Genomic DNA, 22,682 nt, shown 5'->3' with positions numbered 1-22,682 from the left:
TTTTACATCTGTGCTGTGGATAGTGTAGCTACTAGGTACATGCGCCTTTGGGCATTTGAAATATGGCTAATGGGACTGGGTAACTGAATTTTAAAGTTTAGTATAAATTTAAATTTAAATAGCCATTTGAGTCTCGTGGCTACCATATAAGACAGTACAGCTCTAGAAGATGACTAAGCAATATAAAACCATATTCAACCCAGTTCCTAAAATCCCAGCAATAAAAATCTTTTAAAAAATACATTCTCTTAGATTCTGTCACCTGTAAAATGGAAGGTACCTATATTCACTGATTTGTTCATTCAATTAAGTATTTGCTGCTTATCTCAAGTTGGTTCTATCAAATTAATGTTTGGAAACTTTTTTGAAGTAGCTTAAAGCATTATGTAAAGTAGCAGTATTCTTTCTGTATAATCTTGACAAGGCTTTAAGCGTATGGTTTGATCTGCAATTAATTAGGATTCTGGGGGCAGTAAGTCATGTTGTTACTGTGTGCCCCACAATGTATCTTTAAGATTTAAAGTAAAAGGATATACTGTAATAGACGCCAATCTCAAAAACTGCCCAGGGAACTTCTCTTTGTAGTTATACACGTCTTTCAGGCTGCTCTGTTTTATACCAGGTTCTACTGAGGTAGATAAGGGGTCTAGCTTTCCAAGGCAAATATGTACTTTCATTCTGCTACCTAAACAAGGGATGAGCTGCCCTTAGCTGTCCATCATTAATGAGTTTGTATACAAATGATTCAATCTGTATTATAGAAAGACTATAATCAACATTAAAAACATTTATTTTAAATATGACTATTAGCAGTTTAGCCAAATCCAGACTATCCCTAAACAAATGAGGGCTCTTGCCTGAATGTGCACTCCTAAGTGAGGACTTTTGAAAAGTTCTTTTTCTCTAGCCTCCGGGGAGGCAACTCCAGCCTGCACATGCTGAGGCTCTCTTCAGGAGAGAAAACTGCCTGGAAGTGTGACAAGGGCCTCTAGCCCTTGGCAAGAACCTGGGCCCTAGGACAACACTGCACAACAGTGGTGACCAATTTCTCCATGGCCGGGGACTGAACTGCCCATATCAGTCTCCTGTGCTACCCGTCCCTAAGGCTGTAATCCTTGGCTCTGACTCTGGCCCTGTCTGGGTCTTCCCAGATACAGAAGGTTCTAGTTGCTTTGTGCCTGGTTTGAGGAAGTTGAATAGGGTTCAGGCACTCCTGCCAGGGATGGGGCGTCTACATCAGATAGGCAGGTGACTCGATGCAGGAACCCAAGTGCTGAAGTGGGGCTACACCCTTGAGGACGGGGATACTCCCCATGCACAGCTTAGGCAGTTCCGCACTGTCTGTCATGGTCTCCACCTCAAATGTCTGCACAATCACTACAAAGGCTTGAGGGGAATAAGAGGGAAGAGGACACTTGCGTTAAGGGGGAGAGGGAGTTGGGGTCAAGTCAGATGAGCTCCAGGTGGAACTAAGGAAGAGGAACATGACTGGGAGCGGGAGGGCTGGTGGTGTGCAGGTGTGCTCTGTGAAGGTCAACTATAAACCAGGGTGAACATGCAGATGTCGTCTAGCCTAGGGATGCCAAGCCCGGGCTTTAAACCCTCGCTTCTCTTTCCCAATCCAAACCTCACAAAAGGACCCCAGCACTCTTTCCCACCAGGCCTGCAGGCGCCTCAGTCTTCAAAATAACAGCCAGAGGACAAAGCTGCATTGCTCAGTTTACAAACCAAACAAAATCTTCCAGTTCCTGATCTGTGCCAGTCCCTCCACTGTATGAAGGAGGACTCCTGATTGATAACAACAGCATACGGGTCCCAAATTGAGCCCTCGCCATGGTCCAGCACTTTACAAATAACAACTCGTTTCATCCTCACAGTGACTCCAGGAGGGGAGAAGACTATTAGCCCCACATGGGAGATGAGGAGACAGTGGCAGAAGGAGGCTGAGTTCAGCCGTGAAGGATGCACACAGCTCATGAGTGGTGGGGTCGGGCTCCCAATCCAGGCAGCGCTGCTGGCTTCCTTGCTCACCACTGCTTTGCTGACACTGCCTCCCACGTGGGTGGGGCTCTGGTTTTAGGTTTATCAGAGAACACACAAGCACATACGCTTTAGAATATGATATTTGTAGATTCATTAAAATCCGACCTTTACAGGATATTAAAACCATTCTAAGAGACAATCATGGTAAAGGTGTAATCACATTTGTAAGCCTGCCAAATTGGAGTGTAAGAGCTTTTATGAAAAGTTTCAGAAATGTGGCTTACAGGGTAACGGTTTATGGTCAACTGCCTTTTGATCTCTCATGTGAAAAATATGTACTTACATATATTGCAGGAAACCTCACCACTTCCTTCCTAAGTGTCGGTCAAAAATACTAATTACTTGACTAATTAGACTGTGAAACTTCCCTTACAGATGGTAAAAATGAGCTATTTTCACCCCACAAATTTAGTTGTGACATACCATCAAAAAAAATGTAGAAATCTTTCAATGGTTTTATTGTAGACAGTATGAACAATTTAAGCAAATCATATAAAAATAAATTAGAAACTAATGAAAATAATCTACCCTTTCATAAGAGGAGAACACAAGAGGCTGGCTCGTGAGATGACACCCCTTTGATGGGCGACTGGAGGTCGGATCCAGATACCTTCTCCCCGCCCCATGAATTGGTTAGTCCTAGCTTGGTTTGTGATTTTCATCGTGGCTTCAGGTACTTTCTTTATCCACCTGTAGTCACAGGCAGGCAGCACTCTTTCGTTTGTTTTCTCCTAGTCATTCCCTACAAGGGAAAGTGTATGTCATGTCCACCCACCAGCCACGATGACATGGTCTCCCTTGACTCTGCGTCCACAGAATTTCAGTCTGCGGCATCAGCACATTTGCCAAAAGAATTAGTGTGGGATGAAGTGGAACCGAACCAAGTACGACAGCTCGGGGAGGAAATGCCTCCTTGACCAGAGTGTGCTCATGTGAGACTCCACACCGCGGAATACTTACCAGCACCGAGGCTGCCCGTGGCCGCTGTCCAGCCCATGACAGGCGGGATGGCCCCAACCACGGCTCCGACCCATGTGTTGACAATGCTGATCCTCTTCAGTGGTGTGTAGCAGCAGGTATACAGAAAAATATTGAAGAGCCCCAGGGCTCCTGTGAGTGGATTCACCCCCCAGGTCAGAATGGCAACTCCCGGAACAGCACAACAAGTGGCAAAGGACACAGCTAGCAACGGGCTGGAAAAGAGCAGAGAACATGGAGTGATCATCTCCGACGCAACTCAATCACACTACCTAGAATCGGCACTGACAAAGTGCAAATAATCCACTCATCCAGTAGAGGCAGTACTGATCTGGCTTATTCCTGGATATGGGGAATCCTCTTTATGAAACAAACTTACAATAAGACAGAATATGTTTGTGGGAGCTCTGGCTGCTCTTCTTGATTTTGCTGGCTAAGAGTAAAGTGGTTAAGAGAGTCAGGGTTAGAGAGTTCTGGATGCATATAGGTTGTGTCCCTTCCTGGCTATAAGACAGCTAGGTTTCACTGACTCCTCTCTACAAGAGAAATGATCCTCTCTTCCTCCTAGGGTTGAAGTGAAGCCTGACTGAGACAATGCCTCCTCTGCACAGTGTTCCATTTTATATTTAGTCATGAGCAAACCACTTCAAACACAATATTGGAAGATTTGAGCAGAAAATAGAACCTGAATTCTGGAAGCAGTTCTCCCCCTGTATTTATACTTCATTATAACATCACTTAATTAGTGATCATGAGTAACAACGGTGTGCCTCTGACTGCCATCATTACAATGTCTGTAATGAATTACAGGCTCAGCATTACCGGTTCCCAATAACAGTAAACACCAGGTGGCCGTTGTGTAGTACTGGTGCCGTAATGTGACTTATGGACACGGGATTTTCAAGGGGAGGTCGCACAATGTTATTTATGTAAATGAAACCCATCATCTAAAACTCTACAACGATAATGATTATTATAAGCCTGTTGCTCAAAAGAGCCAACTTCTAAAAGTAGACTTTGTATGGAATCTTGTGAAAGGCTTTTTGAGAGTCTAGATAAATTGGATCTACTAGTTCCTGCTTATATGCATGTTTATTTATTCTTTCTTGAGAAACCTAAGGAGGTTTCTCAAGCCTGCCTTCTCCTAGCAGAAGCCATGATTCCACTTCTGAATAAGGTATGTTTGTGTAGTGTTCAGTGACCCTGCTGGATTACAGATTCCACAACGCGCTTCTTGGCAAGCAAGAGTCACCAGTGTGCAGCTTCTAGGGTGCTCTGGTTTTAAAAACAGCCAATTCCCTAAAGAGGCAGTCTTTACCCTACGTGCACACATGTGAGATGATACCCTTCTATGCACAGGGCTGCAGTGTTCCCATGGCAGGAGAGAAGGTCTGTATCTATGAGACGGCCCCTCCAGGAAAAAGACTAACTTGTAGAATTATGACGAGTTAGAATTCAGCTGGGAGGGAGTCAGGGGAGAGCCCAGCAGCTGGAACTACAGTACTGAATGAAGTCAGGGCAACAGAATATGAAAGCGAGTAGTGACTTGCTGGAGAATTCTGGCTACCACTCTACCACTCTGCTATGGGGGCCAGGCCTGACTCTTTCCTATCAGGCCTGCAACCACTGTGCGCAAAGAGTGAACCAACAGAATGGGAATTTTATGGAAAAGTGAGAAAATACAAGGGCTATGTTGCTGTCAAGGTGCTTGTGACAGAAGAACCACAAATTACAGCTGAGAGACTTCCGAGTGCATGTTCTGCCCTGAGGGGGCATTTCCATCCACCTGTTCCTGGGCCATCTCTTCTGAACCCTGTGGTCAGTTACTTCCACAACACTCACTCAGGTACCCTCAATAATCCACTCTGCCTTTTCCATCCAACATTCCTACCCTGGATCTGCTCAATAACCTACTGTCTCTGCTCCTGCTGGGAAAGCCCTACACTCATACTAACTGGCCCCATTTCAAGGGATGGCTTAACAGTGCGGGTGCTTAGCCAGGGCTGATTTCCATTTTCGTTCCTTATAGTGGCAATTTTAACCCTCTCCTGCCTTCTCAAGGCTCCAGGTTCACTCTAGCTCCCAAGACGCCTTAACAGATGCCCTTCCCTCTTATACAACAGTGACAAATGCCCTCAGATTTACTTCCTTTCTCCCATTTCAGAAGAGGCTGTCTTCACTCCTTTTAAAGATTAAACTGTTTTTATTTAATCTCCTCCCTAATCTATCTTTTATCTTTTATATCTACTGTCTATTAACCTCCAGCATCAAATAAATTACTTTCTTCATATTTCCCCCAAGGTAATACCCCTCTTGCCTCAACACTCTTCAAAGCCAAGCATCCTGATGGAGTAGACCACATGCATTCCTTGTCTCTATCTCTTCCATCCCTCAGTTTCCTATTTGTTCCTCAACTGTATCCCTCACCAACTGCTGAAACACATTTTCTAAGGTGGAGATAAATAAGGGGACTTCAAAAAGTTCATGGAAAATGCATATTATGAAAAGACTATGCATGGATTTCAAAAATTTTTTGCACCAAAACAAACTCATACTAACTTGTTATAACATGACTGAACAGGATCTAGTTTGAGGCACTAAGAAGGATAAGACATCAGTTTGAAAAGAGCCCTTATCAAAGCAACATGAATTCTGCTAAAACAGAAGCAAGAACAAATATCAAATTTATGCTAACGTTTGGATGGAAGAACAGTGAAATCATTGATTCTTTATAAGAAGTTTATGGGGACAATGCCCCCGCAGATCAGCAGTTTACAAATGGATAACTTGTTTAAGAACAGATGATGCTGAAGATTAAAGTCCACAGCTGCAAACCATCCACATTAATTTGTGAGGAAAAAATGAATCTTTGTCATGCCCTAATTTAAGTGGACCAACGGTTAACAGTAGAAACAACAACCAATACCATAGACATCTCAATTGGTATAGCTCACACAATTCTGATGGAAAAATTAAAGTTGAGCTAACTTTCCACTCAGTGGGTGCCAAAACCGTTGCACCCAGATTGGCTGCAGACAAGAGCAGGGCTTTCAATGGAAATTTTAAACAAATGAGATCAAGATCCTGAAGCATTTCTTCAGGAAAAAAAAAAAAAAAAGAAGAGCCGGGCGCGGTGGCTCACGCCTGTAATCCCAGCATTTTGGGAGGCCGAGGCGGGCGGATCACGAAGTCAGGAGATCGAGATCATCCTGGCTAACACGGTGAAACCCTGTCTCTACTAAAAATACAAAAAATTAGCCAGGCGTGGCGGTGGGTGCCTGTAGTCCCAGCTACTTGGGAGACTGAGGCAGGAGAATGGCATGAGCCCGGGAGGCGGAGCTTGCAGTGAGCCGAGATCGCACCACTGCACTCCAGCCTGGGCAATTGAGCAAGACTCTGTCTCAAAAAAAAAAAAAAAAAAGAATATATAACAGGAGGTGAAACATGGCTTTACCACTACAATCATGAACACAAAGACAATCAAAGCAATGGCTACCAAGAGGTGCCAGTGGTCCAGTCAAAGAAAAAGCAGAGAGATCAAGAGCAAAGCTCATGGCCATAGTGTTTTGGGATGCTGAAAGCATTTTGCTTGATTCCTTTCCAGAGGGCTAAAGAGCAATAACATCTACTTATTATGAGAGTGTTTCGAAAAAAATTAGCAAGGCTTTAGCAGAAAAATGACTGGGAAGGCTTCCCCAGAGAGTCCTTCTCCACCACAACAATGTTCCTGCTCATTCCTCTCATCAAACACGGGCAACCTTGTGAGCATTTGGATGGGAAATCATTAAGCATCCACTTCACCATCCTGGTTTGGCTCCTTCTGCCTTCTTTTTGTTTCCTAATCTTAAAAAGTCTTTAAAGGGAATCCATTTCTCTTCAGTTAATAACGTAAAAAAGAAAGCTTTGATATGGTTAAATTCCCAGGACTCTGTGAGTTCTTTACAGATAGACTAAATGGCTGGTATCATTGCTTACGAAAGTGTCTTGACCTTGATGGAGATTAGGTTGAGAAATAAGTTTTTTTTTTTCTTTTAAATGTTAATCTTTTAATTCTATTTTTTTTCCATAAACTTTTTGAAGTTCCCTCATATATCATATTACCTGGGATCATCTACCTTCCCAACATGGCACACAATATTAATTTCCAGATGAAAGATTACAAAGATACCTGTGTATTGTTACGTCTCCCATATACCCAGAAAGGAAACTGAAATGGCTAAAAAGCAGTACACATATTATAATGTTGTTCTTCCAATAAGGTAATTTATAGCTTATAAGAACAGATTTTTTTTTTTTTTTTCCTATGAGACTCTAAAAAACTAGCTTTATTTTGGGAGAGAGAAAAATGTGGTGGCTGATAAACATTTTATTTTTCCCTGAATTGGCCCTTGTGTTTAAAAAAAAAAAATTGAAGAAGGTTGTTTATTCCTTCTCCAAGTTCTGTGGAGGCCAGTTGGATTCAAAGGTATTAGTGTTATGAAAAGCCCTTTTAGAAAAGCACACATGAATTTAATTTATTGAGATAGGCCATTTTGTGTAAAGTTTAGTTTCTGACCTTTGTTAAAATCAGAGAAAATGACGTGGCTCAATTTTGGTATTTATATCAGTGTGCACAAGGCCATGAATGAGAACTGGGTAGGTTGACAGGCCATGCAAACGAAAATGAAGCTCTTTACCCAGGATGCCATGAGTACTCTCAGCATCCAGGTACCTGAAGGAACCCATCCCCTCCTGGCATGAGGAGCCCTGAATCGGTGCACTTCAGAGCTTTCTTGTGTTATGGGCAAAGGTATTCCAATTGCAAACTGTGTGAAATTTATTTTTCCTCTTATGTTTCATTTTTCCTAAAACATTTATAACAAAAGTGATATACATCCAATTCAGAAAATTGGCAACTCCAGAAAATCACAAAGAAGAAATTCTTAATGAGTTATTCAGAGAAACATACTAGTTGATATCTTCCCAGCCTTTTTCCAATGATATAACTACTTAAAAAAATTGAGAATATGCTAAATTGCGGTTTTATTCCCTGATTCATTTCAATATATCTTAATAATTTCCCCAGGCTATTAAATATATATTTTAATCATCATCATTAATATTTATAACACATAGTGGCTTATTCTTTGGATACACCACAATTAATTCAACCAATATACTTTTTTTTTTTTTAGATGTTCAGTCTTTTTCCATTTTTAAAAATCAAAAAGGATGCTGGGATAAATATCTTATGGGTAGACTTTTGTTCACAGCTCTGGTTAGGAGAAATTCTGAAGACAAATTCCTAGATGTGAAACTGCGAAGTCAGATGATATGCACATGTTGTAGGGATTTTGACATGTACTGCCAGGCTGTACTCCAGGGAGTCTGCACACAAGTTGACACTCCCACCAGCACTATGTGAGAGCACCATCTCCTAGAACCTGTATCAACACTAGGTGTGGCATTAAAAACAAACCAAAACAAAAAATAAAATTTGCCCATAGGATTAAAAAACAGTATTGAGTTTCTTAAAAAAAAAAAAAAAAAAAAAAAAAAAAAACCTTAAAATTAACAAATAAGACAAGTTTACTGAGATAGCGTTACCTCATTTCAGCAATGAGAAACTGAGACTCAAGGCAAGTAAAATAACTTGGAAACAGGATCTATACTCAGGCTCATTTGTTGGCTTTTCGGTGTAACCCAGAGTCTCCCAACTGTATGTGGGGCACACTGGTGTAATATAACTTGCTGAGCCTCTTCTTTCCTGGGTCTGCTGAGGGCCTGGGGTGGCCAGAGTCTTGAGTTGGGATGCCAACACCTGGGAGTAGCCTCCTGTGGGCTTAAGAGCACCTTCAGTTTACTCCATTATGCACATAGCCTGATACTGCATTCCCTGAAATCAAAACAACTGGATATAATATGGTAAGCAAGACAGGTGTGGTCCTTGTCCTGGGGGACTGATGCTGTAGTGGTGGTCAGTTTAGTGGGCAAAGGCAAGCACGTGTGGCACAGCAAGTGGAACACAGGGCAGTCAGGGACACCTAACCTAGTTTATGCTGGGTGGTGGACAGGGTGTGTTTCTAGGAAGAAGTGATGTTTAAACTGAGACCTGATGGATGGGTGGGAGATGGGCGGAAAGGGTGGAGAGGGGAGTTGCAGGCAGTGGGAACGGCATGTGAGAGGGCCAAAGGGGAGAAGAATGGCAAGTTTATGTTCCACCTATCTGGAGAGCAGAATGAGGGTAGGAGGTATCAAGGGAACACAGAAATTAGGAAGGCCACATACAGAGATCTCTGGGCAAATGCAGACTCAGTGAAGTCTTCTAGTTTTTAAAAAGGGGAAGAAAATGATCAGATCTGCTTTTTAGAAGGATTACTCTGCCTGCCATGTGAAAGTCAGCAAAGAGAGACAAGCATTTGTTTAATTCACCTCCCAAGAGAGGCTCAAGTTAGGCATTTTAAAGGAAGAAGAATCATGGGCACACCACCACATAATTTTTATCAAATGCTTCGTTGAGAGAAACAGCCTTCAGCTAGCTTATATCTTTAATCTATCTTCCAGATTTCCTAAAATGCATTGGTGGAGCACATTAGACCAGCAGAGAGCGGGCCCTCCTCTCCCACTGAATGGCTCTTTGGTCTAATGACACGAGGGTGATCGTGGTTTCCACTTTTAGTTCTATTATTCTTGGCTCCACTTTGCCTCTCCTTAGTCTTCTTTTTCTGGACTATTTTGTCACATTTTACATATCTTTGCAAATTACTTGACCTCTTATTTGAAATAAGGCAGAAGAAAAAAGGTAAATAAAGGGGTAACGACAGGATTTTCTTTAGAATATTTGTATATAATGAGACCTCAGTAAAAAAAGAGTAAAGGATTCTCTTTGGAACTGTATGTAGAAAGAGGACAAGCAATAATAATGGGTTTGGAATAAAGAGAGAACACAGCAAATGATATGTGGGTTATTAAGTTTGATTTACCATGAAATCTTTAAATATCATGGTTATATTCAGGTTGTTGAAGTTTAGCTGTTTTAATCAAGAGATCTATCTTTTAGATAGAAAAGGGTTAGAAAAGAGTGTTCATTTTTCATCTCAGTTAAACACAACTATGATTTTCTGCCTTAGTGCTCACAAAATGTGGTCAGAGCTAAATCTCAGCGATCTCAAACACTATTATGTCAAGGACTGATTTCTTGTTATTTTAGGTCAATTACTCTATATACGTTTTCTCCTAATCATACCATTTAGCCTTTGATAAAACAAACAAACAAAAACCATCTGCTCTTCCCATTCCTAGACGGATTTTCGAAAGCACCCCAAGCCTGGAGACACACACATATACACACACACACCTGAGTTTTCTCCTTTCATAATTTATTCAATATTTAAATTTTTTGTGAAATATGTTTCTTTTTTATTAGTCCTTTTACTCCTTTTTATCATTTAAATTCCTTAGCAGTTTGCTTCCAGTTCAAGTGTTACCCTGACATCTGGTTTCTAGAAGCAAGATAAGGAGGAGAAAGGCTAAGCTGGCCTCCTTTGGCATCTCTGGACTCAGTTACCTTAGGAAAGAAGGCCTCATTGGAATTTCCAGGTAGATCCTCCACATCATGATTCTAAGTGTGGCTCCTGGACCATCAGCATCACCTGGGAACTTGTTAGGAATCCCTGTGGTCTGGAAGCTCTCTGAGATTTGATAACTACTATACCATTACAAATGTGATGCTGGTCCCCATCTGGCCAAGCTACATATGCTGAGTCAACATAAACCGCTCCACTCCAGTGCCGACTGTGGCAGGCCTGGTTAGGTCACCCACTTTCAGTTGTCTTTCATTATATGCCTCTTGGCATGTTGCAGTGGAAGAACAGAGGGCTGTGAACTAGCTCTGTTATCAATTAGCAGAGGAACGTTGGATATATCCTTAGACTTCTGACTTGCCTGCACTATCTACTTTGTTTTAATTTAATCATACAGCTACAAGTGTTTTGATCATTAAAAGTACTTAAAGGGCAAGATGAAGCAAGTGTAGTAAAAGTCTTGATAATTGTTGATTTTGGGCCATGAGTATGTCGAGGGTCCACTGTACTCACTCTACTATTCCAACTGTTGGGATTTTTCATAGGAAACATGCTTTAAAAATACCTTAATACTTTTTATTATTAGTGTTATATTCTGGTTTCCTCATGTTGGCATAACTAAGCATGCTGAGTAGGATCAGGTGGCCTGCATTCTAGTTCTGACTCTGATGTTAGCTAGTTATTTAAAAGTGGGCAACTTATTTAACCTCTCTGGTCCTTGGTTTCCTCACCTGAAAGGGTGTAGTAGGGCTCTTTCAGTGGCAAGACTGAAACTCAAGGCAAACTTGCTTAGGTAAAAAGGCTCAATAAAAAGACAATAGGGAAGGTGGGTTTTGACTTGTTTAGTCATGTGATCTTGAGCAAATTATTTCATCTGTTGGCCTTAGATTCTTCATCTGTAAGATGGGAGGTATTTTATAGAGTTGTCTTAAGAATTAAATACAATGATGTAAATAAAGCACTTAAAAAGTGCTTGTTAAATGAGCATATAGTGTTGACTTGTTCATTCATTCATTCATTCATTAAAATTTCTCATTGCCTAGAGAGTCAGTCACTATGCTAAGTGTGGCTGTACCGCAGTGAACAAAGCAAGAAGAGTTTAGTCTAGAAAGGAAGACAGACCTTAAACAAATACATGTAAGTACTATGAACTCTCCAATTGTAAAGTCAGCTACAAGAAAGAACAGATGAAATGAGACAGAATAATTTAAATAGGAAGGACCTATGTAAATGGACCTGGAGGGAGGGGCTGATAAACTTGCCATAAATTGTTTCCCCGATGTATTTTGTCAGACTTATAAAGACTTATGAATATACCACTATTTTTATCTTCAATTTTAATTTTATTTAGAATTTAATTTTATTATACCAAATTACAAAAAGTGGTATATTGAAAAGCTAGATCGATCACATACAAAACATGTTTTTTAAATGTTGGTGCTCTTGCACCACTGCACTGGTAGCTATAATGGCCTTTTATTAAGAACACAGGAATTAATATCTCTGTGAGTGATTCTTGCTGGACTGAATTTATATAAGAACAATCTGAAATAGAGTTGAACAGGGTGTGATAATATTGCAAAAAAGTTTTAATGTTCAACAACACAGAATAAATGTATGAATAAGAAAAACAGCACTATTTGATAGGGGGTGGGCAGAAAAAGAGTAATTTTCTTGAACAAAAAAATTCTTTTATATTCATTCACTCATGCATGCAAATAGGTTCGTGGTTCATGCTGAGGGTTGAATGATGATTTGTTTCAAAACTTATATACAAAACTGAATTACATTTTACATTAAGATGTCTTTCTACTGAACATCAATGCTTGGGATTTTTCTACTTCTGCCTTTCCCGCCCAAGGCTACTGTAGAAAACAAACCGATGGATTGAGAGTGGGGGAAAATTGGTCCACACATTTCTGTGAATTATTTTTTTCTCCTATTTAAATATAACACTGTTTTGTTTACTAAACATCAGCCCTTACATAGCTCTACGAAAGTATAATTTTCTACAGAAATTAAGAACAAATAAGAGAGAAAGAAGCTTTAATTTGGTGCCTATGTATTGCACTTAATAAATGTAATTTAAATTACCTGACTTTTAAATAACTTCCTGGAGAAACGCGGCCTTTCTGTTAAGCAATGTCTCAGGGAAGCCTATGAAATGTTCAGTCAAGAAAGCTTTATATTTTGAGCAGCTCTGCAGGTAATTAGTTTAGACAAAAATTAATTTCATACTTCTTGGTCATTCCTCCAGAATAAATGATTTTGAAATTACAAAATAAAATATCCTTTCTTCAAAAACAAAAGAGAATGCAGAACCTTAATCAAACCAAGACAATTTAACTTTAATTTCCTGCATAAATCCCACACTGGAGCTTGGAAATGAGTTTCTGGAGAAAGTCTCTACCGAAAACTGTTTTGAAAATGTCTCCCCAGAATCTTATTTAGGAGTTTTCTATTTCTGAACATGTCTCAAGTTATAGATACTGTAGACTGGCAGACGACTGATGCAAATTCAGAACTTAAGGAAATTGTGAAGAAAATGAGAAAACAAAATCTATTTTAAGAGAAAAGTAAATTTTAAAACATGTTTAAAAGAAATGCGAGGAATATAAGAAAATACATTTGGCATAATTAGATTCAGAACATGGAGACTGTGGTTTCACACACATGGACACCTTTTTATTTATTTATTTATTTAAGAAATGGGGTCCCATTTCTAAAAAATGCTCAAACTCTTGGCGACAAGTGATTCTCCCACCTCAGCCTCCTGAGTAGCTGCGATTATAGGCATGCAACATGATGTTTGGCTCAGAGATTGTGGTATTATATTAACAATTTTTTTTCAAGGAAGAAAACAAACCAGATCTACGCTGTATGAGTTTTGAAAGTGGACTGAAAGAATCTTATTAATCTAGAAGGAAGAGAAGACAGATTGCCTATAAAAAAAAAAAAAGAAAAAAAAAAGACCAAAATGAATCTTCCCCATTGCTGACCACTGAGATTCAGCCTTCGAATTCACAGGGGGGCACGTGGTGACCCCTGAATTATGCTATACCAACTCAGCTTAAATTAAGGGTAATTTGTACAAAGACTCTGGGATTTTAAAGGAGAAGTGATTCCTACTGTCCCAGCCATGAAAATCAGAGTTTCCAGCATAGTAGTCCAATCTCTTAGTTTGTTTTTCCAATTCCTTGAGGGCAGGGACCACCTACCGAATCCCTCCATTGCTCCTGGATTCCAAAACATCCAATGCCTGCCACGTGAGAGACACATACTTTTCTTTTCTCCTGACTGAGCCAGATAGTTGAATTCTCTGATCTGCCTCCTTATTTTTAATTTATAGGACTCTATCAAAAAAATACCTTTGTTCACCTGCACAAAATAGGGTCAACAAATTTTAAAGAGTCTTTGAAATTTATAAAGAATGAAGCTGGGAAATAAAACTATCCATCTCTGCTGCTTTGGAGACCGGGAGCGGCATGCACGTGCAGCTACCTGAAGGTATAGGTGCTGACCTCTGACTCCATCTCCTTACCTGCCCCTTGGGACCAGGACCTTTGGCCAGGGACCGTGTTTACAAACGCAGACATCTACAAGGACCAGGTTGGCACAGCAGGCCAAACAAAAAATTGCCTCTTTGGGATTTGGTCTGTTGGCCATCATTTTGCCATCTCTGATCTGTTCTGTGAAGGTATCTAATTAACTGTGCATCTATCTAGCTCCTTTGCCCTAGAATTGACCCCCTTGCCCCCGAAACACTTCTCTCTATCTTTTGTATGGGCATCTCTTACTCATCCTCTAAGACTCAGCTTAGACATCAAAAAACTCCTCCAAGGACATTTTCTATCTCTGTTCTCACCTTCCTGAGCCCCTCCCCATGGTTGGTCTCCATGTCTGTCCCTGAGTTCTCACAGCACTTCTTAGTCCTTATACTAACATGAGCTGCTGCTGTGCCTGCCCATCCCATTATGCCATATTTTTTTTAGTGCAGTGACTCTGCACTATTCATCTTTATATTCTCTGTACTTTTTTTTTTTTTTTTTTTTTTTTTTGAGACGGAGTCTCGCTCTGTCGCCCAGGCTGGAGTGCAGTGGCCGGATCTCAGCTCACTGCAAGCTCCGCCTCCCGGGTTTACGCCATTCTCCGGCCTCAGCCTCCCGAGTAGCTGGGACTACAGGCGCCCGCCATCTCGCCCGGCTATTTTTTGTATTTCTTAGTAGAGATGGGGTTTCACTGTGTTCGCCAGGATGGTCTCGATCTCCTGACCTCGTGATCCGCCCGTCTCGGCCTCCCAAAGTGCTGGGATTACAGGCTTGAGCCACCGCGCCCGGCCCTTATATTCTCTGTACTTAAGAATGGTGCCCAAATGAACCTTTACAAACCATGCAAAAGAGAGAACACTATCGTGAGACTTCCACTCATGTAACACCAACCAATGAAAACAGCATTTGATTGTGTCCCATCTTTTCACATCATCTTATGTGAGAAGAGAGGAATCAAAGTCAAGGGACATTAGGCAAAATGATCCTAGATTATTAGTAAAAGATATTTGCTCCTAAAACATATGTTTTAATTGGCTACAAGTGACAGACTAAGTTACTATGACAGTTAACTCTTCATATTCATATTTATTAGAATATCTGGGTATTTTCTGGTTATAAAAAGGGAGATGAGAACAGAAGAATCCTTCATCCCTAGGAATACTGCCACAACTCACAATGCTTCAAAATAGTCACAAATGCTTTCTTTTTTCTCATGATGAGAGGAGTGTAACTTTCAGAAAATCCCAGCAGCGTTCCTCTTGTTCAACCTTTGTAACGACTAAGCATCACAGTATGTACAAAAAATTTTTGTGAACTCTTCATAGCATGGTTAATAGAGAGTAGTTTTATTTTAAGGGTAAGTTCTCTACATTAACACCACTATTATTAAGTTGAGGCCAAATTTGTTCTTCCTGCCACTTTACTGGTTAACACTAAAAAAAAAAAAAAAAAAAAAGAAATTTCTATACTTGTAAAATGTTTATGTTCTTATTACATTAGCAATATATACACACCAAGAGAGTAATCATAACAATCCTTAGAAACTCTGCAGAGCTTTAGCCTGGCTGGGTACCCGTCTACTAGACTAGCGTGCCTGGGTGATGAATAATATCCACAGCTCCCCTGCAGCCCACAAAATGTTTACATTTGCTTAAGTGCTTACTGGTAAAACCCTCAGTAAATTTGAAAAATGTCTCCTGGAAAGCCCTATAATACTTAAGCTAAACCCTGTTCTTTAAGTTAATAATGCCAACTAAACAATCCATTCATTTCATTTCTAAAACTCCATTTTCATCATTCATTTCAAAACCAGGTATTGACTGACCCCGATTCCAAGTGTTTTAATTTATCCTCTCTAAATAACCCTTTGCTCTGCTCTTATCGTGCAATCTCTCCTGCTTACAGCCCACACCTAAAGCTTACATGTTATGGATCACTGTCATCTGACCCATTAAGTTGGAAAAACTAATGCTGACATGTATTATTTCCCTGTCAGCGTCACCAAGCTGGAAAACAGATAATTCAAAAGAGACATAATCAAAATACAGATGTCTCTGAAATAACAAGAAGAAAGGCCCGGTCCTGGCCCCGCCTGCAGGAAGCTTTCACTGTCCACTCTGTCCTTCTTCTTTGTCTGACTTTCCAGAGAAATTCTTGTTTGTACCATTCTATTCATTCCATTCAACACATATTTCTGGGCTGTCTTATGCTGTCTGTTAAGCATTTTATACATGTGGCTAGGTTTTTCACCCAGATTATAAAGCTTTGAGCATTATAAAAATAAAACTGACAGTGCTTGTACATTACAGGTGATCAATACATTCTTGATGAATTGAAGAAAATAATTATATGATTCCAAAATATTTAAAAGAAACAGTAGGTCTTGACAACCTTAAGAAAGATTAAATTAGGATAGACCAGCAAAAAGGATATCACTAAAAAAATGTGTAAGATACCTTAAAAATGTAAGTCTGAAGGACCTCAGGTTTGATAAGAGATGGTAGATTAAAGGTGTCTATCTCTCTGTCTTCTCTGAAAACAAGGAGAACGTGAACAGAAACTCCAATTTTAATGGAACTAGGAAACACATCTCTGAAGCAAAATATAAGACTTGGTAAATACTAAGAATCTTTTTGGCTTTAATTATAACACACAGAAAGAATTTGACGTAACGTGCGTGTTGAAAGTTGGGGAGGTGGATTACAGCTAGAAAGTTACAAAGCAGAATCATAGCTTGAGATACACATCTGGCCAAGTGCCACATAAAGTCCTGTGGAAGCTGCCCTGGATCCCTCCCTTTGCCTTAGGTACTTTTGTCCTCCCATTCCCATCCCTAATGCTTAATTGTCCTCATAATCCTTTCTTTTGTCCCAGGGAAATGGCCCAGGGAGGAACTATCAGGCCCAAGCTGGAGCCATCAAATTTTCTCTCATAAAGATTTGGAGTTGGGATAGGGAACTCAGCTGGAGGACCTAAGGGTTAAGGCTGAGGTTGCCATTTTGATATGAGTCCATTTAAGTGAAGAGTGATCGGGATTGGAAGGGCCCACACGCAGAGAGAAAAATGCAGTGAAAGTACAGAGAAAAGCAGAGATGAATAGTAAGGCTGGAAGCTGAACTGTAACTAGTGAAGTGGTGAGCAGGCCGCTCTTTCCAGAAGTCTGGCTACAGAGAGGATAAACAGAAGAGTAACTGGATGGAGCGGCGAATTTAATAGATTTTTGTCTAAGACAGGACAACCTGTCAAATATGAAGTCGGAAGAGAAGGAACCAATGAGGCAGCAGGGCTGGCAGAGGTGCTGGGAGAGCCCTCAGGCCCCACAACCTCCATTCAGGCCAGCTGGTCTCCAGGTCTCACAGCACGGAAGACCATAAGATAGAAAAGGGGTCCCAAGGACCCCCAGAAACATTCCAAAATAGGTGTTAGACTCTGCAGCTATATAATCTGCTGGGGCAAAACACTTGGTTTTATATCCTCCTGAGAAGAACTGAGGTATATTTTAGAAGAAATATTGGGAACATTCACTTTTAACCACTTGTCTCTTCTGCCGTCCCCTCCTCTTGGCCACTCTAAAACTACTAAATCCATTTATCCTATTAGGGCCAGTGTTGCAAGCAGATATGGAGCTTTGTTAAGTGGAAGGCGTTCAAGGACACCGGCTGCCTGTGTGATATGTAAGAGGTACAGGGAAGGGAGTTACTAGTGACGATATAAAAGTGGCGAAGAAACGGGCTCAGAAGTGTCAGAAACAAACTACTTGATTTTGCCTCTGCCAAGTCCCACTTACCAGTGTGGGTATCCAGAATGGAAGCCATGGGTCCCTGAGGCTGTGAGGTGGCTGTGCTGACACAGCCTAAGGGGAACAGATGCAGTTGTCTGGCTCCAAGTTAATAGGGATAAACTCTGTGGTGAGAAGCTGACAGCAGAGGTTAAGACAGCTCCATTGTGACCCCTCTGGAGCACTTCTCTCCAGACTTCCTCATGTGCAGCTCTTTAGCCAAATGCACCATGACTCTAGATTTATCCATGAGCATCTGGGATGCTTCCTAAGTGATGTGATGTACGGCGTACTCAAGTTCATCAAGTGGCCCCGAGCCATTAAAGACTCTGATAAATAATTCTATCATAAAGGCCCCAGAGCTGACATAAAAAGCAGAAAGCCACGGGGTCAAGTGTTTCTACAGGAACTACATTTGGTAAATAGAAGCTGCAAAAGGATGTTTCTATTAACCACTTGCAATTATTGTAAGGCCACAGTCTTTTCTGGAACGGATGGTCAAAATAGCTCATAATTTCTTGTGTCCCTGGAAGTTTTTGGATGAATTTAAATAGGAGGAAAACAGGAAGACCAGAATTTTCCCGAACATGATAAGACAACCATTTTTTTTTTTTTTAATTATAAGTGATACCTCAGATATATGGAAATGGTATTTCCTTTCTTTTCCCTTTTGTGTCTGCTCCCAGACTAGAATGAAGCAACCAAAGTAAATGCCTGGCACACTCTCAAGGAAGCACAGCTCTGCCTTGCACCAGTGCCAGAAGCCCCTGGAACAGTGACGTGGGCGACCAGATGAAGAAGACAAGACATTCCTCTCCCAGCAGTGTGAGAGACACCTGGCGACTGCTGGCAGGAATCAGCATTTTACATAAGCAATCAACATAACTAAAACTTAACTACTGTCCCCTCTATTCTCCTTGGGAAGATGAAACAAATGATAATGTCATTGCATTGATTTTATTCTCATTAAATGGTATTTTAATGGTATTTTAGCTATAAACATTTTCCCCTTTGATTTGCAAAAAAAAAAAGAAATTTATAGAAAATTTCTATATTGCTTAAAATGTAAAGGGTTTTTACTGTAACTATTTCAAAAAACAGTCAATTATCTTACTGTTCCTTGTTTATTAAATATATTCAAGGTCACTTTCTCCATCGTTTGAAACAACATAGACAAAAGGGAGCCCAGTAACAAGCAGGCAAGCAGCACCAAGACGGGCACTCAAAGCTGTAATAGGACCAGATGCATTTTCAGTTTCTTGAAACAGTAGAGCTGCAGTTTATTCCATTTATTTAGGTCAGCCCTAAGGTGAAACTATATTATATTCAAAATTATCCTTTAAAATCCCCTGAACTCATCCATAAAGTACACGGAAGGTTATGTATGTGCAATTCTGGAAAATAATGACTGTGCTCACTAGGATTTGAGTTAAATTAAAAGAGGGAACAAAGAAAAGACTATATTTAGATGGCTGGGCATTCAAACCATTCTGCCTTTAAGAAGACTCTCAGTAGAGGAGAGGTGGAGAATTCTATGGGGTTCAGTTTCCCTGCGGGGTTTACTCTGTTCTGTCTTCACAATACAAGCATTGGCAGCCTGGCTAAACAGAAATGTATTTCTGTTGGTGATGGCTGTGAGGATTTGACTGAACAAAGCAGTGGCACCTTCTCTGGGATTATGTTCTAGTGTCTCCTTTGCTCCTCTCCCTTGTAATGAATTACAGGTAGACAGAGCTATAGCACTGTAATAAAGGTGAAGATACACATAGGTAATAGAGATGGGAACATTTCAGAGAAGATAGCCAGTGGTAGCCAGCCTGAATTCTGAGCTGAGTAACAGCAGAACTTCTGCTGTGACCACCCTGGTCCAAGCTATCACCAAGTCATGCCAGGAGCTGTCCCAAGTCTCTCTCCTGGTATTCTATGGTCTATTTTACCCAGGCAGCTAAAGGGTTCTTTTAACCTAAATCTGGTCACACCAGCCCCATTTGTACAACTCATTTCTGGCTTCTCCCACTGCGCACGGCGTTCCAGCCCTTCTGACTTCATCTTGTGCCACCCTGCCCCTTGTTCATTATGTTCTCACCACACTGGCCTTTCTATTTATAGTGTCAGGTACAAGCCCACTCTAGCCACCGTGTGTTCCCCCAGATCTCCGCATCACTCTCCTTCAGATCTCAACTCCAATCCACTCCCTCCCAGTGCCTTCCTGCTCTGGAGTGCTCTCTCCCAGTTGTTCTGTATTATCATTCTGTCTCTTTCCTTGGTACCATTGATGCCCACCTAGAATGATGTTTTAGAGTTCATCTGTTCACTGGCTCATGTTCTACCTTCCCCACTGGACTGGAATGAAGGCAGGGATCAGGTCACGCTGGTCATATTCCAGCATTTAGCACAGAGCGTTACATCCAGAGATGCTCAGGACACAGTTCTGAAAAAAGTAGTAACAATGATGACAACAGTATCATTTACTGATGGCTTTATGAGAACAGTCGTTTTCTCACATAACTCTGTGAGGTGGAAGGCACGATCCTCATTTTATAGGTGAGGAAATAGAGCCTCAGAGAAGTTAAGTAATATGGTCAGGGTTGCATGGTGAAGCAGGCAGAGGAGCTAGGCTTTGATTCCAGGCAGTCGGACCCCAAAATCTTATGTTCTACAAACTATAGCATTCTATTCCCCAAGGAAAAACCAAGTGCTCTGAAAAATCTAGTCTAAAACAGACTCTAATTTTTCATATACAAATTTACCAATTTCAAGTGTACCGTTAGTTCTGAGTTAAAAAAAAAAAAAAAGGTAAACACAGCATAACCACTACCACAATCAAGATATAGAACATATAAATTTATCTTTTCAAACAGTTTCTTATGCCCCTCTGTAGCCAGTTCCCTCCTGTCACCCCCCAGTTCCTGGTAACCACTGACCTTACTTCTGTGCCTAGTTTTGGCTTTCTGAAATGTCACATAAATAGCATCATACGGCACGTCGTCTTTTGTCTCTGTCTTCTTTCACTTAACATAGTGCTTTTGAAACACACCCGTGTCACTGCATGTACCAGTGGTTTGTTCCTTTTTATTTCTAAGTAGTATTTCAGCCGTAATTTGTTTATCCATTCACCAGCTGAGGGATGTTTAGGTTGTCTTTAGTGATATTTAAGCTAATATTCATGTACAGATCTTTGTATGGACATGTGTCCACACATACACAGGAGTGGGATTGTATGGTAAATTTTGTTTAAATTTATTGAAATCTGCCAAACTGTTCTCTGAATTGATTGTACCATTCTGCATTCACACTAGCAATATATGAGAGCTTCAGGTATTCCACACCCTTGTCAGCACTGTATTGTTGCTTTTAATAAATGTTAATTATGCTAATCGGTGTGTAGTGGTATCTCATTGTGTTTTTAATTTGCATTTCCCCTAATGATTACTGACGCTGAAAATCTTTTGCTTATTTAACATCTGTATTTCATCTTTGGAGTAGGGCCTATCTAAATCTTTTACGCACTTTTTTTTTTTTTTTTTTTTTTTGAGACAAGGTCTTGCTCTGTCACCCAGACTAGAGTGCACCAGTGTGATCTTAGCTGACTGCAATGTCTGCTTCCTGGGCTTGAGTGATCCTCCCTCCTCAGCCTCCCAAGTAGTTGGGACTACAGGCACATGCCACCATACCTGTCTAATTTTTAAAAAAAATTTTGTAAAGATGAGGTCTCACTATATTGCACAGACTGGTCTCAAACTCCTGGGCTCAAGCAATCCTCCTGCTTCGGCCTCCTAAAGGGCTAGGATTACAGGTGTGAGTCACTGTGCCCAGCCCCTTTTGTCTACTTTTAAGGTGGTTTTCTTAATGAGTTTAAGACTTCTTTCTGTATTCTGGACATGAGTTCTTTACCATGTCTGTATTTTACAAATGTCATCTCCTACTCTGTGGCTTATATTTTCATTTTAAGTGTCTTCTGAAGAGCAGAAGTTTTTAATTTTGATGAAGTACAGTTTATCTACTTTTCTTGCATGGTTTGTGGCTTTTGTGTTTTATCGAAGAGTCCTTTGCCGAGCCCAGTTTCACTGGGGAGCAGCCCATGTTGCCATGCTGGAAGTGGAATTCCACAGCTGATTTTGGTATACTGACCTTGTATCCTTTACCCGTGCTAGATTTACTAATTACTGCTGGTAGCTTTTCTGTAGATTCCTTTGAATTTTCCATATAAACAATCACTTTGTGAAAAGAATTTCATTTCTTTCCCATGTATGTGCCTTTTCTTTCTCTCTCTTGCCTTATTATGTACTAGTTAGGAGCTCCAGAACAACATGGACCAAGGTCCAATTCCCACAGAACAGCCCTCACAGTGTAGTCTGGTCCGTACATTTTCCTTAACCTCTTCCCAGTTTAACTTCCTCACAATTCTCCTATACACATTCTTCCCTCCACCGCTGGCCGGGTTGCCTGTTTTTATCCTTACACATATATTTTGCACTCCCGTCTTTGCACCTTTGCTCACCATGTTCATCTTGCCTGATATGGTCTTTGCTTCATTCTCTACCTATCCAAAGTGTATTTGTCCATCAAGGTCTACAGCCTGTCTCTCTATCTTGATGTTCATTTTGTCTCTTTACTCATTCTCCACTCCTGTCCTAATAACCTTCTCATCGCCTTGACAGCAGATGCCATGTATTCCTTCTTTGGTATCTTTACTTCTGTATTTCTCCCACCTGGGAGGTCATTTCTTTCTCTATCATCCATCCACCTGTCCATCCATCCGTTATTAAGCAT

The 22,682-nt window shown here is 40.7% G+C and overlaps 1 protein-coding gene across 1 annotated transcript in view; it reads right to left on the bottom strand.

The window, feature by feature from the left end:
• The window catches only part of LOC112609845 (protoheme IX farnesyltransferase, mitochondrial), a 140,490-nt gene that overhangs the window by 13,124 nt on the left and 104,684 nt on the right, over positions 1-22,682 (bottom strand). Inside the window, exon 6 of the mRNA XM_025363005.1 lies at positions 3,004-3,236. Within this exon, the coding sequence (XP_025218790.1) occupies positions 3,004-3,236 (233 nt within the window). The remainder of the gene's footprint in view (positions 1-3,003; positions 3,237-22,682) is intronic.

Source organism: Theropithecus gelada, chromosome 16 (genome assembly GCF_003255815.1).
Source record: "Theropithecus gelada isolate Dixy chromosome 16, Tgel_1.0, whole genome shotgun sequence".
NCBI lineage: Eukaryota > Metazoa > Chordata > Mammalia > Primates > Cercopithecidae > Theropithecus > Theropithecus gelada.
The sequence above is the reverse complement of the archived record's forward strand: the minus strand, read 5'-3'. Positions and strand labels throughout refer to the sequence as shown.